Source organism: Natrix helvetica, assembly GCF_964273705.1.
Source record: "Natrix helvetica genome assembly, chromosome: 1".
In the NCBI taxonomy this organism is placed as follows: Eukaryota; Metazoa; Chordata; class Lepidosauria; order Squamata; family Natricidae; genus Natrix; species Natrix helvetica.
The window spans coordinates 155,765,373-155,793,236 of NC_138548.1; the positions used below are offsets into that span (position 1 = coordinate 155,765,373).

A 27,864-nucleotide genomic window follows, 5' to 3' on the forward strand; every position below is an offset into this window, starting at 1 on the left:
TTCTGTTGCTGGGTGTTGGCTGGAAAGCACTGGTCCCATTGGGGAAGGGTAAATTAGTTACATCCTCTGACAAATTCCTTGCAGCATTAGAACTGTTGAACTGAAATATCTTTAACAAATGTAGTTTCCTTCCTATATAATTTAAACTTTAAAGATCATTATTACTTAAATCCATGGTTTAAAATAAGATTTAAACTTGTTATGGTATTGTTTTAATAAATGAAAAACATATTTTCCTAAAGACAGTGGTACTTGTCCAGGCAATACAAGTGTTTCTTTAGCGAAATAAGTTATAATGTTTTAAAATGTTTCGCTATTTGCCCTTGATTCTTTATCCCATCATTCTCTTCCCAACGGATTAAGGATGGGATTTCTATGGCTTAGAACCTCTGTTTGGTTAAATCTGCATTCTACAAAAGGGCAAGACATTTCCAGGTGTTGGTCTTACAGATTCACATGTCACTCAACTATGGGACAGCCTGATACAAAAATAAAAATAGATATCATGCTACAGACAATTAACAACGGGATACAAAATGTGATGGGGATACAATACTCTAAAAGTAACAATTATTTCTTATCTGGTGGTTTAATATAAAAGGTTTTGATGGTTTAATATAAAAGGTTTAATATAAAAGGCATGTCTAATATAAAAAGGCATGACTTCTCCAATCTGTAAAAGCAATAGCTATTTCTTACCTGATGGTTTAATAGAAAAAGCAAGTCTTCTCCAATGGTTACTTACACTTAAAAATTATATACCAAATATATAATTGAAATAATATGGTCTAAAAGTGCCCAGTCTTAGGTGCCATAGAGACCATAGATACATTTAAGTTAGACCCCGTATTAAATGGAAGTTGAATCTTCGTATGGAGCAGATATTTGTCTTCGGATCAAGCAAGAGGTTTTCTGTTGCCTTATTAATATCAGGGTGACTGCCCAACTACAGTGGTTACTATTTAAATTCACTGCATAGTACAACCAAATCATATTTAACATAACAGGAAGCAAAATCTGTTGCACAACAGAAGTGTCTTTTTAAAGATTTCTACTTTTGTTTAGGGGAAAAAACTCTGTTCAACTCTTACTACAGTGAACAATACAGTTTTAGTTAGAATATGAATAATGACTTGGGATGGAAAAGTATTTTAGATACGCAATGTGATCACAAACTCATTATCTGCTTTGGAAAATTGGTAGACATTCTGAGTTGAGTTAAATTGCATTCCCAGAATTCATTTAATTCTTTTTTTTACATTTCCCTCTAGATGCATTGGGAAGAACAACAAATTAAAGCAGAATGCTCGTCTCGTATGTGCCTTTGTATTATTCCTATTAGTATAAATTCCAGGAACTGTTGCTTTTCATCCTCTTCTATTTTGCTGTTAAGAGTCAGCTGTAACACTTTGTCCTACTTCAGGCTAGCAACAAGAAATAAAAGCCAAAAACAGTATCTGTGAGTATTTAAAAAACAGAAAATATTGAGAAACAAGAAAAGCTGCACTATAGCGTATATCTCTTGCTAGTCACAGCCACCTGACTCACTAGAGGGGGGAGGCAAGGAATATTACAGATCCCTTCCCCTAAGGAGGTACATCTGGCAGGATCCAGAAACAAGACCTTCTCTGTGGTGGCTCCCTCACTTTGGAATATCATCTCTTCAGAAATTAGACTGGCCCCCACTTTGATACTCTTTCATAAGGCCCTAAAAGACTTCATTTTGCCAATGGACTTGGGGAACCCAGAGTGGGATGGCTTATTTGACTCTGTGTTGTCACTGGGGATGGGTGGTGGGAAGTTATTACTGTTTTGTTTCCATACTGTGTTTTTATTTTTTGCAAGCTGCCTAGAGTCACTGTGAGCAAGTAGACAGCTATATAAATGTCTAAATAAATAAATAAATAAGAAGTAAAACAAGAGGGGGGAAAAGCCATATACCATAATCAACAGAAAATATCTGGAAGAAAGTGTTGTGGCCCACAGATTTGGACAGTGAGGAGGTTGAGAAGGAACATGGGCCAATCCTGGAGTCTGGGGAAGACTCTGATGAGTGCTCTGCATCGGAGGCAGAGATGGGGCCATGGCCGTCTGACAGTTATCAGCTGCCTTTGGAGTCGGACATACATAAGTGAGGCAGACGAACAGCTGGAGCCTGTTCCCAGTGTGCGCATGCACAGAGTTGCCAGATGAAGAGAACAGCTAAGGAACAAGGGTCAACTTGGAAGCAAAGCCACAGGTGGAGGGTGAATGGCCCTCCCATAGGGAATAAAAGAGGAGTAAAAGGGGAGGGATGTTTGCAGGAGACAGTTCATTCCTGCATTCTTGCCAAATATTGCGGCGTCTGAAAGATATCACCCTGGCCACTCTCCAAGTCTGATAAAGGTCGGTAATTGTGAACTATCTTGAAAGACTGTGGGCTGGGACTTTGCTGGAGAGGAATTCACTGTAAATTAAATAAAAGGGGTTTATCGGGATGAGGACTCGGCTCTGTGCTGCTGGGGAAGAACAGAAAGCTTCTGACAAGTCTGACCAAGAACAGCAACCCCCTCCCTTTTTAAGTGCTTTTCTGTAGAGTTACATAGAGAAGAACATTTAAGTTCTATCGTCTCTGAACTTACTTCTGTATGGACTTTGTTCATTTTTAAGAACACAACTTAGCATAGAAATCACAGCTGCTGGACTTAAGTAGGACTTCTTTGCTTTTAGGGAGTAAAACCACTGAACATACTAGGATCTCAATTATTTAGTCAGGACATCTTCTAACTAATTTCCCTGAATATTTTTTATTTTTTTTAAAGGCGCTATTTCCATAGGCTCCATCTGCCTGGAATGGATGATAAGAATCATATTTTAACCTGCTGTTCCCACTATGTCACACATTTATGTTTGTGCCAACAGTTGTTATTTTATTTTCTTCCTTCTTTCTCTGTCTTCATTTCATCTTCAAAACAAGTATCAAAAGGAGAAGCTGTTTTTGTTGACTTTTTGCTATATTACATTTCACTGTGGCTAGTCACATAAAGTGGGATAAGATAGGACATTAGTGGTGGTTTTTATATCACCTATGTCCATGATTATGAGTCATAATGCAACGATGATTTTTTTAAAATAAGAAATAAGAAAAATGGGTAGGATTTGACCAGAATGATTAGAAAGAAGAAACCTCTGGAAACATACAAGCTAAATGTCACAACACATCTGTACCTTTGCACAAAAGACCTTGACTCTTAGGCTCAGGCTTCTGTCTTCAGAGAACAAGAATTACAGGTAATTAATTTTATTTCTTGACACAGTGCTTATATAATTGGCATAAAAGGAAATGAAGTGCCAAAAGAAACAGAAATAAGAGTAATGAAATTTTGCTAAAACTTATTACATTTCAAGTATGCTGAAGAGTTGCAGAGGACGGATCTACTCAAAAGGATAAAGAGGCTATCCTACTAAAATTTTAGAGATGGGTGAATCTGTGAAATTCAATTTCACCCCATTTTTTTATTTTTCCAAACTTAGTTTCATCCTGTTTCATGAATCAGTTGACTATTTTTAAAAGTTAGCATTAAAAGTTTTATCAATCATTTTGGTATATACATCCTCCTAATTTACCTATTTTTCTTTACTACAGCACAATAAACAAACTTAATTACAAATTTCAGATACAGGAAGTTTTCTTTCTTGCTTCAGGGTTTATTGATATTTGAAAACTGTGGATTGCGTAAAATGCAGTCCAAACACTTCTACTTTTCTATTTTTGTACATAATTAATTTATGGTATTGTCACATTTCTTATCTATGGTCTAATAGTACAAGGAGAAGGTGACTGACTACTAAAGAAATATAAGTAGTCCTCAACTTTTGAGGACTCACAATTGAGCCCAATATTTCTGTTGTTAAGAGAGACATTTGTTAAGTGAGTTTTGTCTCATTTTACGAACTTTCGGGCCAAAGTTGTTAAGTGAATCACTACATGCATTAAATTAGTAACACTGATGTTAAGTGAATCTGGCTTTCCCATTGACCTGGTTTGTCAGAAGGTGGCAAAACGTGATCACATGACCTCAGGATACTGCAATTGTCGTAAATATGAGTCAATTGCCAAGCGTCCGAATTTTGAGCACATGACCATGGGGATGCTGTAATGGTTGTAAGTGTGAAAAACGGCCATACCTCACTTTTTCAATGCCTTCATAACTTCGGTCACTAAATGAACTGTTGTAAATCGAGGACTAGCATGTTGTGGTATCTAGGATTTGTAGAAGGAAAATAAAGGACTTCCTTCTTCTCATATACTAGGAAACCTGCACTTCAGTTCTCAAACGCCTCAGCAGTCTCAGTCTCTCTCTCTCATGAGTGTTCTTTTTTTCTTCCCATATTCCTCACCATATCCTTATTCAAAATGTTAACTTGCATATATAACAAGAACCAAAAATAAGTGTGACTCCATAACAATAAAGTTGATATAATTAAGCACTCAAACTTGCATTTATGGTTGTGAGAGACACTGGAATCCTTTAGTGAAACTACAATTTAGTGGATTACAGTACAATGGACTGTGCATCCGGTGGGCCCAATTTCCACGGCAATTTTGCATAATATGTGTAATGACAGAAATGATGTCACTTGCATCGATTTTGAGTAATGATATGATTCATGCAAATGGCTGCAACGACACACTTTTGTATTTGAGGGATGTTTGTGAATAAGGGACATCCTTTCCCTTAATTGGTCTGTCAAAGCAAAGTTTCACTGTGCATCGAAGAAAAGACATGCGTTGCTAAAAATCAGATCACTAGCAGCTCTTTCTGATCACAATGTTTCCTTGGTATAAGCTCTTACACCGCATATCAGGGATGAGCGACAGCCGTGATATTTAAAGCAAAGAACTTGGAACTCTTGGAATAGGTTAAAAGGGAATCTGACGCTCACTTACATTTCTTAGGGTCTCTCGGGTTTTTATTTTAAAGAGACATTTTTTCCAAAATTGTTTTCAAATGATATGGCAGCAGGACACAGTGAAGACAAGATCTGACATTTGAAAGTCCTTAACACTGCCATTATAATTAGAGGCAGAAGATGATTTGGGGTGTGTGTGTGTTATCATTTATCATTTGTTTTGTGGCATACAATGAAACAGAGCTGATATCTAAGACATATTCTTAAAGAATTAATAGCCTAAAATAAAACAAGCATTCCAGCATCCATTAATACAGAATATTAAAATCAGCACCAACTGTAATTAAGAGTGCCGAGTTCTACTTGGTAGTTAAAAATGAGATAAGGCTATTTTTATTCACTACAAAATGGGTTTAAAATCACCACAGATGGGGCGGGGCAGAATTCACACTGATGATATCAATTTCAAAATTATCTAAATTTATAGCTATGACTTGTGGGACTGTCTATCTCTGATCAACAAGGTGCGTACTCCAGGTCCCATCTATTAAGGAATATCACCTGGTATCATGCCTTCTCTAGGTGTCAGCATCTTCCCAGACATCTGGATGCCCCTGATCCCATTAGCCTTTTGTAAGGCATTAAAGCCCTGGTTGATCCCCCAATCTTTTGGGCTCTGAAACTCTGTTAGGTGATTTATCCTACAATTAGAAATGGAATATTTTAGACCTTGGGTATGCATTTATGTTTATTTTCTTGCTATGGGTTAGTTGAGGGACACGGTGGCTCAGTGGCTAAGACGCTGAGCATGTTGATCAGAAGGTCAGCAGTTCAGCGGTTCGAATCCCTAGCGCCGCGTAACTGAGTGAGCTCCCGTTACTTGTCCCAGCTTCTGCCAACCTAGCTGTTCGAAAGCACATGAAAATGCAAGTAGAAAAATAGGGACCACTTTGGTGGGAAGTAATAGCACTCCATGCGCCTTCGGCATTTAGTCATGCTGGCCACATGTCCACGGGGACATCTTCGGACAGTGCTGGCTTTTCAGCCTAGAAACAGAGATGAGCAGCACCCCTAGAGCTGGAAATGACTAGCACTCATGTGTGGGGGGAATCTTTACCTTTATGGGTTATTTACACTATTCTTTCTTTCTTTCTTTTTTGCTTTTCTTGGAATCCTTGTTCGTCACCTGGAGTTACAATATTGTGAGATAGGTGACTGTATAAACTGTATATCAAACAAACACACACACCCCATAGCACAGAAGGGTGGGGGAAAGGTTCCTATATGAGCTCCAACTCTGCACAATCAGAGTCAGGAATGCTGAGGATTAGTATAAATGGAAGGCAAATACATCTGGACAACCACTTAAGATTCTTTGAACAAAGCAAAGGAATGGCACATCTGGAAGCACGCTGGCAACTTCACTGCTGACAATGAACTAAATACTGTAATAACAATATCAACATGTTGATACGATGCACTGATCCGGTAAAAACCTCACTCAGTTCACTGACCCCACATTAAGTTTCATCTGAGAAGTGAAATGTACTAATTTTATCCTGTGCTGCATTATTATCAAGGCAGGCAAGCATCAGGCAAGTACCACCTTCATACTACTTTGACAATCAGAATACTTTCCAGGTGTAAGACTTCATCTCCCATCATTCCTAGAACACATTTAGAAGGCATCAGATTAGGAAAAGCTCTTGTAGTTTAGGCAGTGTTTAACATAATCTAATCCAAAATAGTGATTTAGGCATCTTAATTAATTTTGCAGAGTGATCTTAAAATGCCTGTTCCCTCAGATGAACGCCCCATCCCATCGCGTGGACTTGATTCCCAAATAAACAACAGGATCACAGCTTTATGCAAAATAGAAGCTAAACCCTGTTAATTGAAATCAGCTGCAGTTTCCTCCATTCTAAAACTGCGGTGCCCCTTCTTAAATTGTAGCTCTCTTCAACAGTCCAGGGTGCAATTATATGAATGACACAATGTGGGTGGAATCACACTGAGTAATGCTTACCGCCTTGAGTGCATAAGCTGAAGCAAAGGCAGCTTAGCTTTGGTATCCATTCTTTTCAACGTGGCCCTTTCAGGCCCGTCTCCTGAAAAGCCACAAGCACAATGAAATGGAAGGAGGGAGAGCTGAACATGTAAAGCATACTCTGCTCAATCTGGACCATTATTACCCTTTGAAAGGTGGGGGGGAGGGGGGGCAGAAGTATGATGAGAATGTTCTTTTCTCCATTGAAGTTGCACAATGGAGGGGTGGGGGATGGACTTTCAACCTTCATCAATATTGATCTGGAATATTGTTAAAATTAGGAAGAACTTCATAAAGTACAGGAAATAAAACAAACAGAGGTGGATGATAAAATAATATCTAGCAATTCAGGGATGGGTTGCTTCCGGCATTACTGCCAGTTCGGTGCAGGCGTGCACATTTGCAAACAAAAAGGTCTGTGCATGCACAAAACCTTAAAAAATTGGGCGGGGGAGGGGATGGTTGCAATGAAAATGGTTCTGTGCATGTGTGCAGAATCGAAAAACAAGATGGTACCGCCGTAGGAGAACCAGTTCAGGGGCATGGCAGGCCTGGGTCGCTCCCAGTTCCAGCGACCCAGGCCACCAAGTTACTACCTATTCGGCCAAACTGATCCAAACCAGTAGGAAGCCACCTCCGTAGCAATTGCAGAAGCTGCCCAACCTTGATTTAAAAAAAAATATCAAATGCTGAACTGGATACTATAAATTGTCCTAAACAAGTTTTTGATATACCATATTTCTCGGAGTATAAGATGCACCGGAGTATAAGACGCACCAAGATTTTGAAGAGGCAAATTAAAAAAAAAAGTTTTGCACTCTGCAGACCTCCCCAAAATGGCCCATTGTTTTTCTCAAAAAGGACATGCATATCCTTTAGGAGCCTTGTAGAGTGCTCCTGGGGGGTGCCCCACAAAACAAGCAAAAAACGGCCCATTTTTGGCAAAAATGGGCCCCCTTTTTGGCAAAAATGGGCCCTCTTTTTGGCAAAAAAGGGCATGCATAGCCTTTAGGAGGCTTATAGAGTGCTCCTGGGGCCGGAAGGGGGCAAAATTGAGCAAAAAACAGCCCATTTTTCACTCATTTCTGCCCTCCCCAGCCCCCAGGAGCACTCTATAAGCCTCCTAAAGGCTATGCACCGCCATTTTGGCGAAGGGGGTGGGATTTCGTGAGGCAAAAAATGCTGTATTCAGTGTAAAAGACGCATCCAGATTTTCAGACTCTTTTTTGAGGGGAAAAGGGTGCGTCTTATACTCTGAAAAATACGGGTAAGGGAAAAAAAGAGGAAGAGAAAAAACTGTAATTGATAATGCCATCAAATACATTCTGAAATATCCATACCATGGTTGGTACCATCATTTAGTCCATACAAGAAACATAGTACTGTATAATATGGTGTAGGTGTGACGGCACCAGGCTTGTAAGTAGGAGTTGTGAGTTCAAGTTCTACCTTGGGAATAAAGCCAGGTGGGTGATATTGAGCAAATTATTCCCTCTCACTCACCTCACAGGGTGGTGGTGGTGATGATTGTGAGGAAAATAGCAGGAGAAAGGAGGAGTGTTAAGTATGTTTGCCATCTTAAATTGTTTATAAAATAATAAAGGTGGGATATAAATAAAATAAAAAAAACAATAATCATAGCCATGCATTCAATACTACACTGAAACAAATAGCAATGGGCACTTTGCAAAATAAAATAGCAGAAATATTTCAAAGCACATTTTGTAGTTTCAGAAATTCCACTGTTCGTTTCTTTTAATTTGGAAAAGTGTTATTTCCTGAAAGAAAACCACTGATTACATAAGCTAATATAAAACTAAGCTCACTATGATGATATGGCATTCTGGATTTGTTTTTGATAAAACTTGATATGTTCTAATTAGTATAATGACTGAAGGTATAAAATTGTATTAGTCCTTTACAATGATTGAAAGCATTTAAATTGCAATCATTTATGTATCAGAGGTTTGTTTAGAAAAACAAGCATATAGGGGGAAATCTTATTTTTTATTTTAATTTCAAAACACGTGTATAAATAAAAATTTAAATTGAATTGATATAATTGCTAGTAATTTATTGGGAGGTAGTTTGGGACAGTCTGCATGTATACTGTGATTTTTATTTTCACATGGTAGCTTTTTTGGGGTATATCTTTGATATCCTCATTCTCTTTTTGCCATTAATAAGGTTTTGGGATTGCATAACATCGTACAAAATTCAGTCTATCACATAAATACATTCAGAATGCCTTCATTCTACTTTCACAGACTATTTCAATAGAAGTATATACTTAATTCCATACAATTAATCATTTATTTATCCCTCTCCATTTTAAATGCTAAAGTGCAAATTTTTGGCATTCAATCTATCATAGAAGTAAATTGCAAAAATAAATAAACACTTCTAGATGAAAAGATGATAATTATTCCTTTTCGCAAGCACTTGTTAAAAGAAACCTCACTAACAATTAATGTTTTCCTATTATTATATAGCAGCTAGTGCTAGTTATAAAATATGAGCACAAAGACTTATTCTTCCGTTAAAACTTACAATTCAGCTGAAGAAACTGATTTAAGAATAAATAAATAGATCACTATCCACTACAGGCTGAATACCCTGGAAGTTCAAGGAAAGATGGAGTAAAATAGCTCTACTTAAGAACTATTTAGCATGACTTATGATCTACTTTTTTATTTAAATTCATTATAGTTCTAATAAACTGAGGCATTTTCAGAATTAAAAAAAAACCAATTAAAAACCTATCAAGCTACATGCAAATCTCCCCAAATCTCATTACTATTCATCCTGATATTTCTTTTATCATGATACTGAGGATGGTATACACAATGTTCCCCAATGGTATTTCCCAAAGCTTGTTCAGTTTTGCTGAAGTGGCTGGATTACGTGCCCTATAATGCCCCATCAAGGACTCTGATGGTTTTGCTATTTATTTACTGTTGCAAATTCACAAGATCTTGCTCAAGACTTAGTGCCCTAATCTACATGGTTGGTGCACAGTATCAGTTTATTCATTTAGAAGCACAGATCTTTGATCTAAGTCTCTTCACATGCTGAAGGCTTATAACCTCTAGATCAGTGGTGGGTTGCCAATTTTTTTACTGTTCGGGCGTGCGACACTTCTGCGCATGCGCAGAAGAGTCTGGCCGGGTGGGCAGAGCCTCCTGCCCTCACTACTACTGGTTCTGCTGACCCAGGCCGAACCAGGAGCAACCCACCTCTGCTCCATATCTATGACATCCGTAGTTAATTTTATGCATTGCAATATGATACAGGTAGTCCTCAAGCTGCAATCACAAAATTTATGGTGTTAAGTGAGAAATTTGTTAAGTGGCTTTTGTCCCATTTTACGACTTTTTTTGCCACATTTGTTAAGTGAATCACTGCAGTTCTTAAATTAGTAAGACAGCTGTTAAGTGAATCTGGTTTCCCCTATTGACTTTGCTTGTCAGAAGGTCGCAAAAGGGATCACATGACTCTGGGACACTGCAACCGTCATACATGTGAGTCAGTCAATCAAGCATCCTTTTATGTTCCTAGATCAAAACAAATAATCAGGATGCGCGAATGTACATCACGTGATAATGTGGATGCTTCAATGGTTGTAAGTGTGAAAAACGGTTATAAGTCACTTTTTTCAATGCCGTTGTAACTTTGGATGGTCATTAAATGAACTGCTGTAAGTCGAGTATGCTTTGGGTTCTCTACTGTAAATATGAAGCTAAAGTTATTGTTAGTCTTATACTCTGCCTCTTTCAAATTTTATGTCTTAAAATTGTTGAACACTGTCGTACCAATTTATTAAGGGAAGGGCAAAAAAAAGATTACGGTGCTGCATTGGTCTTAATTTTCCACTCCTGTAAACCTGTTGCTATTTCCATCTATTCTCTGGAGATACTCACTGCAGAGAAACCACCTTAGAGGCTGGTAATACCATCACAAATAGAAGGCCATATGAGATGAAGGACTGTAGTAGATAAAGAGGATTCTGTGGGAGCTTAGTACTCCAACTGATGCTACAATTAGATAAAATACTAATGTTGGATTATGATCATTACTTTGGATTAAAATGAAACTAAGTCTACTCATGAAATACCTTGATAAACTTGAGTTAAGAACCCGTTTTATTTTTAACTGGCCTGGTCATTACCCTCCTGCGTAATACAAAAGCTGACTGTGGGTAATGCATAGGAAGATCTTCATATAAAAAAGTAGGAACCAGTTAGGTTTTTTTAAAATTTGATTTCAGTACTTTTAAAAAAAATTATCCACAGAGAAATTTACACCAAATGATGAAGATTACCACTACCAATTACCACTGGTCTCAACAACTTAGAAGAAGGAAAAATTATTATGAGTGGAAGCTTGAGTGAACCAGAATTAATAAATTGCTTACAGGTTTGGAGTACCTTGGCGCTGGCATTATAATTGGTTTTTTAATGCATGGTATGGCATAGAGAATATTAGAATACTCAGTAAAATTTGACTTAACCTTCAGCTAGAGTTCATGAAAGTGCACTGAAGTATTATGACAGCTTCAAATCTGATTGAACAATTGTCATCATTTGTCTGATACTTTCTATGAACCATGTTCAAAGCGACTCTCAATTTTAATATAGAAACACATATTTTACACTTACATACACGCTCTCCAAATGAGATGGACTTCAACTCCATTGGCTGAAGTTCAACATATCTCAAGGGGAAGGCTGCACCAGCCATTTCAAGGCAACGACATTTAATAATCTTACAAATATTAGTAATTATTTAACAGTGCCTGGCAGTGATTTGTGTGCAATAATTTTAACATAACCGAACATGTCGATCTCCTCATCATTTAAACTCAACTAAATGGATGGGAATTTGTGACAGCAAACCAAAGGGTTCAGGCGCAACAGCAAAGCAAAGGCTACTATGAAATTGAATTTAAAATGGTCATCATCACTCACTAGTTTGCCTGTATATTATCAACAAACAACCCCAAGTTGAAACCTCCCAGATGCACTCAGAGTACAGGAATCTATACCAGCATATTCACTCACCATCTGGTTGGGAATTATAGTCCTAACATATCTAAAAGGCGCCAGATTGTTGAATAGACTTTTTAAAAAGGATCAAATGAGTAGAGATAGCTGACTGAAAACAAGAACAGCTCCATCTTCAAACTGATTTTTTTTTAAAGTCCAGTTAATCTAATATTTATATTAGAGTTAGCACAGAAGCGTTGAATTTTAATACACAGTATGTCTAAGAAATGCAAAGCATTTTCAGAGAAATACAGCAATGCTCTTCAGCAATATTCCCTAATGTAAATTCCTTATTTGCATTACAACATAGGTAGAAAAATAATTCTTCCTGTGATTTAAACTTCTGAAAGCTTCTAGACTTCTCATCACATCACTCCACAACCTTTACCACTAATTCCATCAAGAAAGTGCATAAAAATGTGATTACTTTCATGCCTTTCGGTCACATCCATATAACAATGTTTTTCAGTCACGACCCAATGCCTGATTAAAGAAATCTCAGCCAATCAAGAGAAAGCCATACACGGTTAATTTGTTGGTAAACTAGTTGATATTCCTTAGGAACCGGCTGAAATATTGTTTTGCTGGCCGCACTGAAAATCCCTAACAAGGCAATACTTACCTAACCTAAAAGTCCTGTAATCCAATCCCAGAAGCTTTGATGTTGGAAATTTTCTGTCAACAAATGAAAACCTGTCCCCACCCCTCACTTGTCCATTTACAGAATATCCTTCGTCTGCTACTCGGTGCAAGTAATATTTCTTTGTTAATCTATTCACCAATCAGTCAATTCTAAATGCATCCACACTAGGGGTGGGTTGCTGCCGGTTTTACTACCAATTTGCAACCCATGCGTGCGTGCATGTACAGAACAATTTACAGTGAACTGCATATGCCCAGTCACTAAAAATCAAAATGGTGGTGGCCCGGCGGTGGCGAGGGAACCAGTTCAGGGGGCGTGGCAGGCCTGAGTCGCTGCCGGTTCTGCGACCCAGGCCTGAATTCCACTACCGGTTCAGCCAAACCGGGACAAACCAGGTCAAACCGGGAGCAACCCACCTCTGATCCACACAGTGTTCAGATTTGGCCAATAACATTCCATCTTACCCCCAGAGATCTATATAGAAACCATCCACATCTCTATATCTATATCTATATCCCTCAAAAATACTTTGAAGATAGTTGAGAATTATTTCCATAGTCACCAGAAGATAACCCAGAAGCTGAACTGGGAATAAGTCTGTCCATCTCTTGAACACGATCAGTATTATAAAAGCTCTTATAGTAGCTAATGCTCCTAATGAAAAAAGGGTATGAGGTCCCAAAGAGAGGAAGAGACACAACCAACATAACCAGATCCATGCAAACTTTTTCTGAAAGAATACTGCCTTTTATAGATGAAAGATGTCTTGTTTCTTTTATAGAAGATAAACTAAAGTACAGTAAAGATTCATAAATATCTTCTTCTGCTGAAACTCCTGAAGTAGCCTTAATAAGCAACTATTTTAAAGACTGGTCTTATCACAAAACTACTCTGAAAAAAGCTTGCTTATGTGTGAAACGTATTTTGAGAAGCCTCTCATTATTTAATGGTTCAGGCACAAAGTTTGATTTCTTGAAGGTTAGAGATGAATTGTTTACTTTGGCAGTCATTCCATTTTAATAGCTGTTACCTATGAGGAGCAATTCCATCATTTTTCTGAGTCCAGATGTTTTCTAGGGAAATCTCTGAGGTTACTTCCATGATTGGAAAGTTCTTGTTTCATCTTAAAGATGACAATTGCTACAGAATTCTAGATTTCAGACATTTCATTATGACAGTGCCTAATGCAGAAGAATCTGTGCATAGCACAGGTGTAGGTATAACGATTTAAAACTTTTAGTTTTAGTGCTACCCATTCAACAAAGGAGGCCTCCATCTGCAGCAACTGGATCCCAAGGTCATGATGCTGCTGGAGGTGGTACAGAAAACTACAATGAGTGTTCATATTATTTTGTGTTTAGAAGGCACCTTACAGATTTGACATGCTTTGCGGCCTAACAGCTTAGAGACCACGAAAAGGCAGATGGAGAATCAAGAAGAGGAAGAAAACAGCATGCTTGAGCAACCCAAGGGGAAATCAAGACAGGATAGTTCTGATAACAGGTCAGGAACTAAAGGAAACGTGACCAGAACTAAACACTAATTAACTTGGGGCTTGGGAAAGTACAACCACAGAGATATGATATTCCCAGTACTCAGTAGTGGTATGGGTAAATTTAGACTGGGTTCAATTAAGTGCTTTTTTTCCTTACCTTTTTAATGCTTTTTTTGTGAAAAGGTGAACACAAAATACTTTCCCGAAGCTAGCAAAAAGTTATGCAGAAAAGAAAGTATATGAGTTTAAAGCGTCAATTGCAATTGGATTTTGAAAAGCACTATTGAAAGAAGATTTTTGGGTAAAGGCATACTTCCAGGGGTGGGATTCAGCCAGTTCAGGCAAACCAGTAGTTCTGGTGATCAGTTGGCACCGCCCACCCGCCCCTGCTTTTTCCTGTCCTATATTTCCCTGTTTTTTTAAACTCAGCTGATTCGTGCGGCACAGCAGATCGCCACGCGTCAGCTGTTTTACTCACTGGTGCTGACATGGAAGGTAAGCTTTGAAGCTTAAAATGGGTGGGTTTTGAACGCTGGGTGCGTGTGCAAGGTGCACGTTAGGTGTGCGTGTGTATGCAAAGTGCGCATTTGCACGCTCACCGAACCAGTTGTTAAACCAATTGCATCCTACCACTCAATACTTCATAGGCAAAAATATGTATTACGAAGAATCAGCACATGAAGAACTCTCTGTTATACAGGGTAAAAATCTTAAACAAATAACAATGGTTTGGACAAACAAACATTTGAATCCAAAGAGTAAGTCATTAGCATATTAAATACGTTTATTCGGGCTGTAGTTAGAAGGTAGAGGACCATTCTCAAACTGGCTGTTTGAGACAACAGGAGGGACAAACATGATAGTTCCAACAGAGTTTAGGCTCCAGATAAAACACAAATTTGTAATCAGATTTGTAAAATTATGCTTACAACTCTTCCCACTATCTTAATATGCATCTCATATGCAGATTGCATAGTTGGATTTTCTGGTCACAAACTCCTTCTTCTAGATGTTGGTTTCTACTCTGCTAGGCATTCTACTTTCTAGCTGGGTAGGATGGCACTGTGCCAATCTGATTGTGTGCATATTCAAAAAATCTTTCTAGATGGATCATGATTTTAAGATCTGAACTCTGCCATCTTCAATAAGGAAGAACACTGTAAATGAAAATAAGGCTTAGAAAAAAGCCTACCCAAAACGGTTGAAGCTGGAAAAGACCAATGACTTGGCATGTTTATTTGATTGCAACCCAATCACCAGTTTTACTTAGGCTCTGCAACTGATACCTTATAACAAAATACCCTGTATTTCTAGAATTTGGGAAAACAAAACTGAGAAAGCATGTGGCATTTAATTACACCCATTTCAAACCAGCAAAGTGGAACTACAGGTTGATGAAGTGCTGAAGAAACATCTTTAGAGTCTGTCTCTGTCTCTCATGCTGCAAAAGTATCTCTGTATTGGAATCAGAGACACTTTCAACTAATACTTCCTTTAATAAACATCTGACCAGATGGCAAACATAAAACCTTTAGGTTCATCCATAGAAACACATGCTAGATCAGTTCTAGCACCTCACAGTTTCCTGATACCTACTTTTAAATCACCAGAGACAAAAAAAAAAAGCTCAGAAAGAAATTGTACAGATGACTAAACATTTTCTCCTGTTGCTTGAGCTGGGCCTAGTCCACTGGAAATAGATGGAGAGTTTGAGATCTTTAAATCAAAGAGAGATGCTTAAAACTCAGCACCCTAAAAGGGCTAACTGCACTTTGACTAACAGTTTTTAAAAGTTTGACGAGCACCAATTTTTAGCAGGACATATTTGACTCTGTGGGATCAGCGTCCATTCTTCTAAATCATTGCCATTTCAAATTAAAACACAATAAATAAGTAAACAGACTCACAATGGTGGGTTTAGTCTCAAAACCACTTACTCTGAAGTACTGACAGTAATTTTATGAAGATTTCCAAAGTCAGTAGACAGATGACTGTGGTCTGTTATCTGTTTAACTGTAATTTAAATTGTGAAATTTTTTCCCTTAAAAGATGTGCTAACATCTTTTTCCTTTTTCTAAAAGTTTAGTTTCCTGCAATTCAAGCAAAGAATTGCAGTACTAAAATGCAGCTTTAAAATTGCTGCAGTTAAACTAATCCAAAAATTATTCTTTATTTTTGTTATCCTTGTTCTCGTTTTTCAAATGTGTAACACTGATGCTGTGATATGAAAAGCATCCCTCTGCTTTTTCCTTAGGTTCTAATTCAGGATTCTCATTGTTCAGTTGTCAAATTACTCCCGTGTTGTTAAACCATAGTGGTTATTCAGGCCAGAACTGGCTAAGATCCAAATTTAAAAACAAGCCTATAATTAACATGTTTAAGGAAATAAAATTCAGAAAGGAAGCAGTGTGTGTGTGTGTGTGTGCATTTATATAGCAATAGCACTTAGACTTATATACCGCTTCACAGTGCTTTACAGCTCTCTCTACATGGTTTACAGAGTCAGCATATTGCCCCCAACAATCTGTATCCTTATTTTACCCAACCTTGGAAGGCTGAGTCAATCTTGGGCCAGTGAGACTCAAACGGCCAAACTGTTGGCAGCCAGCAGTCAGCAGAAGTAGCCTGCGATACTCCATTCTAACCACTGAGCCATTACAGCATGTGTGTGGGTGTGGGTGTAGTTCTCGACTTATGACCACAATTGATCCCAACATTTATGTTGCTAAGCAAGACTTTATTTATTTATTTTTTATTTATTTACTGAGCGCTTATAGACCGCCCCCTCTCCCGCAAGGGACTCGGGGCGGTGTACAGTCCATATCGGAAGACAATTGTTAAGTGAGCTTTGGCCCATTTTATGACCTTTCTTGCCACAGTTAAGTGAATCACTGCAGGTGTTAAGTTACTAACACAGCTCTTAACTGAATCTGGCTTCCCCATTGACTCTGCATGTCAGAAGATCACAAAAGATTATCACCTGTCTTCAAGACTCTGCAACCATGATAAATACAAGCCAGATTCAGATGTCAAGCACCCAAATTTTGATCATCTGACCACAAGGATCAATGTGTGGTCGAAGTGTGAGAAACAGTCATAAGCCATTTTTTAAAAACAGTTATGAGTTGAGGACTACCTGTATATTCAGTACGTCTATGCTTGCACATCTAGATTCTAAAGAACCTGAAGTCTGCTGTAGTCAAATATTTCATATAATATTTGTGTACCATTAATTTAGTATAAACTACCAGTTATTAATGCTAAATCAATATCAAGTCAAAAATCTCATTATGCAAAGAAATTCAATGTTAGGACAGACACATTAGATTAAATTGAACATCAACAAGGGTTACATCATGGAGTTAGCGCATATGAACTGGAATAAAGGGATAAATATCTACTGGCTGTGCCCTTCCTCTGCACCTATTGATGCAACTTGGGAATTATCATAGGTGCAAACAAATAGTATACCTTAGTCTGGGAATTGACCAGCTTGGGCGGGGTCAACAGGCATGATGTAATTTCATTTAGATATGACAGTACAGACTGTCTAATATTTGTTTATATAGTCATTTGAATTTATATGTAAATTAATATACAGTGATACCTTGCTAATTGTTAATTGGTTCTGGGAGGTATACTATAATATAGCCTTTATTGTCATTTTACATCATGTATACAATAAAATTGGTATGAGTAATGTGCAATGAGTAACGAAAACGATGAACACCAAACAAATTTTTCCCAAAAGGAATAATGTAGTGAATGACAATGCAGCCAATGACAACTTCTAGTGTGAACGTTGAGTACCAAACAAATGATGAGTACCCGGACAAAATGTTTGTGTCCAAGTGCATTGAATACCAAATTCAATGAGTTTCAAAGCAACTGAGTACCAAGGTACCACTATAATAATATTTATGGCCTATAACGAGAATGATGAATATGGATTGCTTTTGTCAATCTATGAAACTTCACTGATTTAAAGTACTCTGAATGACTAATATTTGGCTTTAATAAAAACATTGTTTCTGTCTTTTTCAGAACAAAATTATGGCAGATACTCTGCTCATTGAGACAAACTGATGCTCCTGCCCAGAGGTGGGTTGCTTCCGGTTCGGCCCAGATCGGGCAAAATGGTAGTAGCGGTGGAGGGAGGCTCCGCCCCACCCGCCTCGACGTTTCTGTGCATGCACAGAAGCATCACATGCGAGCAAACCAGTAGTAAAAGATTTGGAAACCCACCACTGCTCCTGCCGATCGACACCATCAAAATGCAGAAAAGAAAGTTATTCTTGTGGCTGAAACTGAACAACACTATAAGGAAAAAATATAGTACAAATTTTCATAACATCTAAATCAGCTGTGAATAATAACATGACTTCTCTCTTCTGATTCTATGACATATGACAAGTAAATCAGTACATTTGTTTCACTGGTTGTAAGAAGATCTTCAATATTCTGAAGTTTACATTCTTATAATTTGTCTTGGATATATAGGTAGTCCTTGAGTTATGACCATTTGTTCATGTTCAAAATTACAATGGTACTGAATGAAAGGGACGTGTGATCAGTCTGCAAACTTTCAGCCATTGCAATGCCCCTGCAGGCAAGTAATCATGATCCAGATGCTTGGGTGCCCAGCTCGCAATTACCATACTGCAATAAGCCACAGTCACTGCAACAAGCCATTTGCTACCTTCCCTACCAGATTCCCACAAGCAAATAGCAATAGCACTTAGACTTATATACTGCTTCACAGTGCTTTACAACCCTCTCTAAGTGGTTTACAAAGTCAGCATATTGCCCCCAACAATCTGGCTGGATCCTCATTTTACTGACTTCGGAAGAATGGAAGGCTAAGACAACCTTGAACCACTCAGAGTCGAACTCTTGGAATGAGCAGTGAGTTAGCCCTGCAGCAGGGAAGGTTGCAAGTTGCTCCCATGAATTACTCCCACTGCTCCCAGAGTCCCACTATGCAGTGCAGGATCCAGGTATCTCATACTCCATAGGGATTCATACACCCATCTCCCGGTGTTGTCCTTCCCAGTCCTCCTGCGTTCCCAGCACCTGCCCATGCTACCTAGCACCTGCCCACTGTGCTTGCTGGCCCACCCACAGTTCCCAGCCCCAACTTGTGGCATCCATTCATTCTCTTCCCATCTGGGACTCCCAATCTTCTTCCATAACAACCCATGGGCTCCTGGAATTCATCACTAAGCAATGTGATCACATGACGCCATACTTTATGACTGTATTGCTCACTGATGGCAATCTCAGTCCCAATTGCCAATATAACCCAATGATTACCTATGTTTTTGCTTCTCTTCTAGTAATTGGATTAAAATGTGCTATTGAAATCCATCAGTGTTTTAACAAATATGATTATTTCTTCATATATTTCTTCATATAAGGTGCTTCAGGGAACTCATCGATGTCATGTAATATCTCCACTTGTATTTAATTTATTCTTTAGAAACTTTGCCTTCTTTATTAGCAGAGTATATTTTGAATATCGAAGTAGCTGAAGTTGAATACAAATTCTTGTATGCTGGTATTTTATATATTTATGTATTATTGATAACTATTGATGTTCTTTCCCAGAATTTATGGCTGTAGTACAATTTGATAATTATCAGGTGAATAAATTAATTTGAATAAGCCTAATATACTTCCTATAAAATGAAGGTTATTATGAACATTTGTAAAAAAAATACAGAGTTTTAAGTATTATTTGAATTATTTAAAAGACTTTGGAATAATTATTCAAAGAATGACTTTCTCGTTTGTAGGGATAAATATTTCAAATTGTTAACATCAGTTTAATACTTACTTTTTTAACAGGTTAAACATACCTACAAGTTTATTGGAGGGATAACACTGTTAAACTAATTCTCAGATATACCACCGGCTTATATTTTGATTTCTACTTCATCATATAGAATTGGAATTTTTATTAAAGACCTCAATGTATAGAACTAGAACGGTGATTATTTTACCTTTTGACTTTTTGGCAGGGGCAGCGATTTGACTCTAGCCAGATTTTTTTTTCAGAATTAAAAGCTGGGAGACATTTTTTGCATGAAGTTGCGAAGGACACTTAAATTTTAGGCCAATTTCCCTGAGAATTTTGGGATAATCCTAGTTTGAAAAATGTAGAAAGCTTTTCTTTGGAGTTTCAGGGCAATAAAGGTATTGCTACTGTTAATCAAACTTTGAAATAAACGTTTACTGTCTTGCAGCAAGACTTTGGGTTATCTAAAATTGCTGAGCAGTAATATATTCAACTAAAACATCTTTAGCAGACTTGGGAACTCCTAAATTATTGTCAATAGATAGTTTCAGATACTCCTCTATGGACAATTTCATTTTTACACCACTAAAGTATATCACTCAAAGAGTTACTGGTAATAAAAAAAAAATGAAACAAAGCATTAAAAGGCCATATTTTAACAAACTAAACTAAAGGACTTGAAATGGGTTTTTAAAGTGTTTAATGTACTCATTATGATCTTGTGATTAATTTAATGCAAGAATTGTGCTGATTGGGCACTGCAGAAGATGTTAGACAAGAGTTGGCTGTCAACTTACTAACTTTACTAAGTTAGACGTGCAATATCACGTATACATGAGTTCTGGGTTTGTATTTGGTTGTCCTGTATTAACTTAATACTTACAGATTCCATTTTATCATATATGGTTGAGCATGACAAAGATGTAATATCATGTTCAATTATATACAATAACCTTGGAATGTATTGCTTTATAAAGAACTAGCTGATAACTTGGCCTTGCCCGGGTATTTATTTATAGGGGGGAAATGTCTGGACCAAACATAATTTCTAATGTTGGATTTTCCCCCTTACCAAAGGGAGCCCCCTTGTGGAGTACTGTGAAGCTGTTACTATGGCAGTTTCACTGCGCTGTACATTAGAATCCAGTAAGGCACAACAGGCTGTATCTTAACAGAACACACACCCTGAAGGGTGTTAGGGGTATCTTACCCCCACAGCATTTTCTCCAGAGAGTAAGTCATCTGTATATCAAGTTTGCTTGAGGCGTTCCAGAATTATGCTGGCACGCGCACATACACACATACATACAAACACACACAGCCATTTATATATAGAGAGAGATTTGGGATTTCTCATGCATGAAAGTACCTTAAAAGATGGTTTTGTTTAGATGGAAATGATCTGTCTTCCCATATTTAAAATCCTGAAAGGAACATACATACTTGCTCTTCAACTATAAATTGGTTTGCTACTATTGTTTTAGAAAGACTGACAAATATTGTTCTGTGTAATAGGGTTTAAAAATTGTTGTTTAAAAACTGAGTTATTTTCTGATGTATATTTTATTGCATACTTTGCCTTTTCTTTTTTTTTAATCTTGTTAATTTTTATGCAACTATCTTCAACTACTTTCTTAAGTTGGAGAAAAAATGATTCAAGGAGTGGATAAAGTTATACGTTCATACCTTCTGTTTTAATTTAAAATGCCTGAAATTCCGGGCATTTTAAAATTTAAGAGAAAGAGAAAAGGATACAAATCAGCCTTTCATTCAAATACTAGTCTGAGAAGAACAGATAACCAGAAATTGTCTACAAGTAAAAGTAAGCTAGCAGAGCACAGAGGAGGTATAGAGCTAACTATCTTGCAAACTAATAACTTTTTGCTTAGTTTAATAACTTGCCTTTATAAGATTCCCATTGTTTCTCAACCAATAAAAAACATCAGAACCAAAATGAAAAATTGCTCAGGCATCTCTTTTACCCGTTGCTGCAAGACCATCACATTCCATGAAGATATCTGTTCTGAACTACATACTTTAAATATTTCTTAATATAACCCAGTAAACACAGACAGTATTCATCCACTTCACTGAAGGATCTTACTGAAAAAAACCCCGATGTGCTTGAGATATTTACTGCCCTCTAAATTGTTATTTGCAGCATTTAATAATTTGAAATATCCATAGGAAGAGCATAGTCTTTGGTCTTGGATCACTAATAGAGATTCTTGTAAAATGTTGAAAGAAAACACTGAAGTTAGTTTAGCAAATTTCATTGCAGATATAAAGTTATCAAGCAGGAAAATTCTCCATCGAAAATAAATGAGATATTCATAATGTTTTGACTTCTGGAGTTTTAAAACTTATGCAATATTAACTCTTCATCCATGGATGATCAGGAATGAAACATAATATATGTAGAGAATAAGAAGGAGGGGGCCAGAGGTGGTATTCTACTGGTTCAGACTGATTCGCCCGAACCAATAGCGGATATTATGGGTAGCCTCGCCCATCTGCCCTACAGGTTCTACGGCATCCCATTTAGGCCCTTTTTTCGCTAAAGGCACATGCTTGGAAGGCTGTGCGCATGCATAAAAGTGGCCCATGCGCTCATATTTGCAAAACGGTAGGGAAGGTAAGTGAATATCAGCCCTAAATGGGCGAACTAAATTATCTTTCCTGCTTCTCTGCTGAGTCTCTATTAGATCAAAGGTTCTTATAAACACTGAAGGAGTACTTCCATTAATGGAAAGGAATGCCTGAATTTACTAGTAGTGATGGCCATTTCTCCATACTTTCAGCTTGATACTGTATTATGTTTTAGTAAGTATGTGGGGGGAAAATGTTCCAAAACCCCATTCCATGTGCACAATGTTGTGCATGATAATATATTGTGGGATGCCATAATATATTGTGCTGTAATCCTAGATCAATGGATCCCACCAGCAGAGATGATGAAAAAATGGATTTGTCTGAGTAAGAAATTCAGGTTATGAGGAACTCTAACTCTAACTAAAGCCACTTTCCCATCCTTATGCCTTTCATTTATTTGGATCCTATTTTTTATATTCAACCAGCCACCATGTTCAACATATATGAAACACAGGGCACCTGACTAGGGAGGCAAATTAAAATACATTTAATAGGTAACCACCTTATAAAACAATGACATAAATTGGGCAACAAGATATTCTCAAACAGTTGTGAGGTCTGGTTATTTCATTCACTAACCAAATTACATTTTCGTCAATGATAAAAAGTTAACATTTTTGTCAACATATCTACAAAGTCTCCTTGTCACCAAATACAGGTAGTCCATTTTAGCAACTGCCTTGTTCAACACTGCAATTACAATAAGCGATAAATAAGTAACTTTACAACTAGTCCTTGCATTTCTGATCTTTGCAGATCTATAAAGCAAAGGACAACTGAAGTAAGATCAGAAGCACAACTGCGGTTTCACGTAGTTTTGGCTTTGCTTGAATTGCTATAGGTAAATCATGGTCACTAAATGAGGACTGCCTGTACTGATTTGATACACACACAGAATTTCACCTCACATTCTGATCTGGTTATAGACCAGATAATTATGAACTTGGCATTTTTGAAGTTAATCTTTCAATCATTACCATCAAAAATTAAAATGCTGTAAATCTTTGTAATATTGATTTATTGTGATACCTTCACTTTCAAAATGATTTACCAGCTTATTTGACAATGTAAGTGAAGTTGCTACCGAAGCCTCATGTTTACTCAGAAGTTTGTTGCAGAGTTTAAATGGGATTTATTATTAAATATCAATCTATGCATAGTAATGCACTCTTCATCAAGCAATTTTTAAAAAGCTCTTGGCTTTAATTTGGATAGCATATTGTGTTGTCAATAGTAGATACAATATCATGATGTAGCCAATTTCATTTTGCTTTTGAAGTTTGTACTTACTCATATTCGATCTTCAAATACCTAGCATTAGATTCTCAGACTCCCCAAAATTGCTACTTGTACTATATGAGGCTGTTAATAAATACTTAAATAGTGGATTCAATCACTACAAACTGCATAACAAACTGGTGGTATAAATATAGCCCTGTTCATCATACTTCCTAAATCATTATTTTTTCCAGAAAAAAAAAAGTCAGATTATACTAGATATACAAAAATCATTCAGATATAACTAAGAACCTAAATATTTCTTGATTTTCAGCTCATATAAAGTGGCAAATACCTTCTATCCATTTTACTTAATGGCATGCTACAATTCCTTTTCACAGGAATATATAATAATTCTCATACTTATATCATTAATGCACACAATGTAGCACTGTTGTATAATTCTGAACATAGGTAAAATCCGGCATGCCTGTAGGAAAATATTTTACAGCTTTTAATACTCAAGAGCTTAAACAATTTCCTTACTTTAAAAGACAGAAGAAAGCAAAACAGAGAAAAATGAAAACAAGAATGTAACCCACTCTATCCATAACCCTGTTAAACTGAAAACCCCTTAATTATTTTTCTTCTGAAAAGAAAAAAAGCATTAAGCACGTCTCCTATTTCAAGCAAATAGAGATGTAATATGAACAGCTTACTGTGAATAGTGGTTTAATCAGGAAGTAGCCATTACCCCCTCGGTATAGAACAGTGACAGCACTCCAAAACAAGCCGTAATATTTTCTTTTTTTAGTTAAAAGGAATGAAAGAACACCTACTATTGTATCCTAGTTCTTCTGACCTCTGGGTCAGCAGATTTCTATTATCAAATGCTATCAAGGCAGCATAATCCAAAGCAAGCATTTACAGCACTCTATTTGTGGAAACACCTAAAATCTGTCTTAACACAACCTCTCTCTCTCCCTATGTTACTCACAAAACATGGCTGTCTTATTCAGAGATTAGCAATTATTGTAATGAGATACTGCCGGAGAGGGTCAAATAGTACTTCCTGCAGTTTACACATCTTGATTTCCTGGTAAACAAACTGAAAGGCAGCTGGAGCACTTAGATTACCGGTAAACATCCATGTTCATGTGACCAAAACCAACCCAGGTAAGGTATGTGGCTTGCAAAATATAAGGTAGGAATTGTTTTACTGAACTGTGGCAACACCCTCTCTAAAGCAGTTTTAACAAAAGGAGTGTTCTCTATGCAAAAGACAGTTTTCCCCCCCTCTCAGAGAAACAGATGAAAGGCTTAGTCCGTATTATGTTATCCCCTTTGCTATAACAAGGAACTAAGATTACCTGGATTTTAAATAAAAGCTTAAATTTCGCTGGCAGCTACGCGTCAAGAAAAACAGAATAGCCCAACTTCTCAAAGAACAAGGAAACTGCCCTGGGCTGAAGCTAATATAATACAAATCAATATTACTTTCTTGAAAATATACTTGAATGAATAAAAACATGATATAATTCACTGTCAAAGAATATACACCTGAACTTTTTTCTGCAAATAAGTGTACGTGTATGTATGTATGTATGTATGTATGTATGTATGTATATGTATGTATGTGTGTGTGTGTGTGTATGTTTACATACATGATAAATTCTCCAGATAAGTTGACCCAAATGTAATACAAGCAGGAAGAATATTCAACAGTAGAACTATGGTCTCTCTCTCTCTCCCTCTCCCTCCCTCCCTCCATCATCCATCACAGAAAAATCATTAGCATAGTAAATTCTAAAAATATGCATAATAAATTAAAAATGATGTTATAAAAAGAAAAGAATAAATAAGTATCCAAACTTAGCTAATGGTGACATATTGTACAGATGGTAGCACAAATCTGGGCAACTTCAGAGGATATTTTTGCGTTCTTGTCTGAAAGAAGTCACAGTAAGCAGAAATTCCATTCTCTGCCTGGAGAAATGGAAGTCAATCTATATGGACACCAGCATAGTAGAATATGACTTAAGAGCCGTATTTCTCGACTTCAGCAATTTTAAGATATGTGCATTTCAACTCTCAGTTCTCCAGCCAGCATGCTCACTACAGACATAAATGACCAAGCTCAAATCTTACATCAGATACATTATATGATCATCTAGCTCTCAACAGAAGGCTCTAATGCTGGGAAAGAAAAGCGAACAACCACTAGCCAAATCGACAGACTCGGTTACAGTGATGATGAGTGCACGGGTAAACCATTTCTTCCAACAAAACAACAATTCTTAAAAATTCTGTCTGGATTGCTTCTGGGAGGTTTAAACTTACTTTTTCACACAGGGAAGTCTTGTAAAAATTGGGAAGAATGCTTAATTTTACTGTATTAAAGAATAGCCATATACATTAAAACAGTGAATAATGAGTAAATTCAAGCATCATATTAAACTACTACTGGCTAAGCATTGAGCCTCTGTGATTGGTGCAGCAACCTCTGATTAACCAAAATGTTTAGCTTCATATATGAACCCAGCGCAACATCTAAAGCTTGAATTTGAGCTTCAGGAATAAATTATTAACAAGGAGTTTAACTTCAGTAATCAATCAAAAATAAATCTATTACAGATAAAGAGAAGATAGAGATCAACTAGATTCTGAGGAAATTAAGAAATTGTCTTAGAGTAAGAAAATAATTTTGCAAACAACTTCACCAAGTACTATCCACTACAAAGAGCAACAATTCATTCACTCTGTTGCAGACATTTGAGCAAATCAGTTTGTGGCTGCCTCAGGGGACCACCATCTCCCCTATGCTTTTTAATATCTATCTATCTATCTATCTATCTATCTATCTATCTATCTATCTATCTATCTATCTATCTATCATCTATCTATCTATCTATCTATCTATCTATCTATCTATCTATCTATCTATCTATATGTTGTATTTGTGCTGATAAATAAATAAAGGGAGACTAGTATAGATCTATTTCAAGCTATTTAGCTCTCATCAACTAGCCATACCCTTACTGGGATTCGAACCTGGGCTGTATTACATATTAAGCAGATGTATTAGCCACTAAGCCACAGGCTCTCCTCCTTATCAGGAGATATATATAAAGATGAAAGTCATTCATCGGCATGGTAGATCTCTGCCCTGGCTATACATATGAAATTGTTAAGATTCTACCCCGCTTTCTATGGATTGTCTTATAGATAGGGAGTCTGGATTGTTAAAAACAGGCTTTGGCTCAACCCTTCAAAGGCTGTGGGTTTGAGTCCCCATAACTGTACCTGCAGAGATTTCTCTTTGCACCTCAGTGGGATTGCATTGCAATGATGCATACAGTAAGAAAAACAGACAGAAATGGCAAAAGAGGAGCTATATGTAAAAGATGAAGTAGGCAGGATTAAAAGTAATCCATAAAACAAACTCCTATAAATACCAACAATATAATCCAGAGTGCAGAATATTTAATAAAAGAGAGACTGCAATGGATATATAATTATATAAAATAATTATAATTTCTATATAAGTGGAAAGTATGAGCATTTGTGCAAAAAGAGGAAGAATCACCGTATTTTTCAGAGTATAAGACGCACCAAGGTTCTGAAGAGGCAAATAAAAAAAAGTTTTTACACTGCAAACCTCCCCAAAACGGCCCGTTTTTCGCAAAAACAGGCCCATTTTTTCCCCAATAAGTGCATGGATAGTCTTTAGGAAGCTTATAAAGTGCTCCTGCGGGGTTGGGGGCAATATTGAGCAAAAAATGGCCCTTTTTTGGCTCATTTCTTCCCTCTCCAGCCCCCAGGAGCTCTCTGAAAGCCTCCTAAAAGCTCTGCATGACCATTTTGGTGAAGGGGCCGGGTTTTGGTAGGCCAAAAATGCTGTATTCAGTGTATAAGATGCACCCAGATTTTCAGCCTCTTTTTTTGAGGGAAAAAGGTGTGTCTTATACTCCAAAAAATACGGTATCCTGATATTCAAGGGGCCTTTTAACTAGATATGACCAAATGTCTTTGCAAGGAAAATGAGTAGACAAAGAGTTGTATTGCATGAATAAA

General features: G+C 37.1%; 1 protein-coding gene across 20 annotated transcripts in view; it reads right to left on the minus strand.

The window, feature by feature from the left end:
- The window catches only part of BAZ2B (bromodomain adjacent to zinc finger domain 2B), a 234,611-nt gene that overhangs the window by 114,650 nt on the left and 92,097 nt on the right, over nt 1–27,864 (minus strand). For 18 of the 20 annotated variants that reach the window (XM_081936047.1, XM_081936044.1, XM_081936043.1 and 15 more), the window contains exon 1: nt 24,630–24,810. The exons of 1 other annotated variant lie outside the window; for it this stretch is intronic. In XM_081936047.1, coding sequence (XP_081792173.1) covers nt 24,630–24,714 — 85 coding nt within the window. In that variant the 5' untranslated portion in view covers nt 24,715–24,810. Of the gene's footprint in view, nt 1–24,509; nt 24,811–27,864 lie in introns of those variants that run through there. One more of the 20 variants, XM_081936053.1, reaches the window with a different exon arrangement.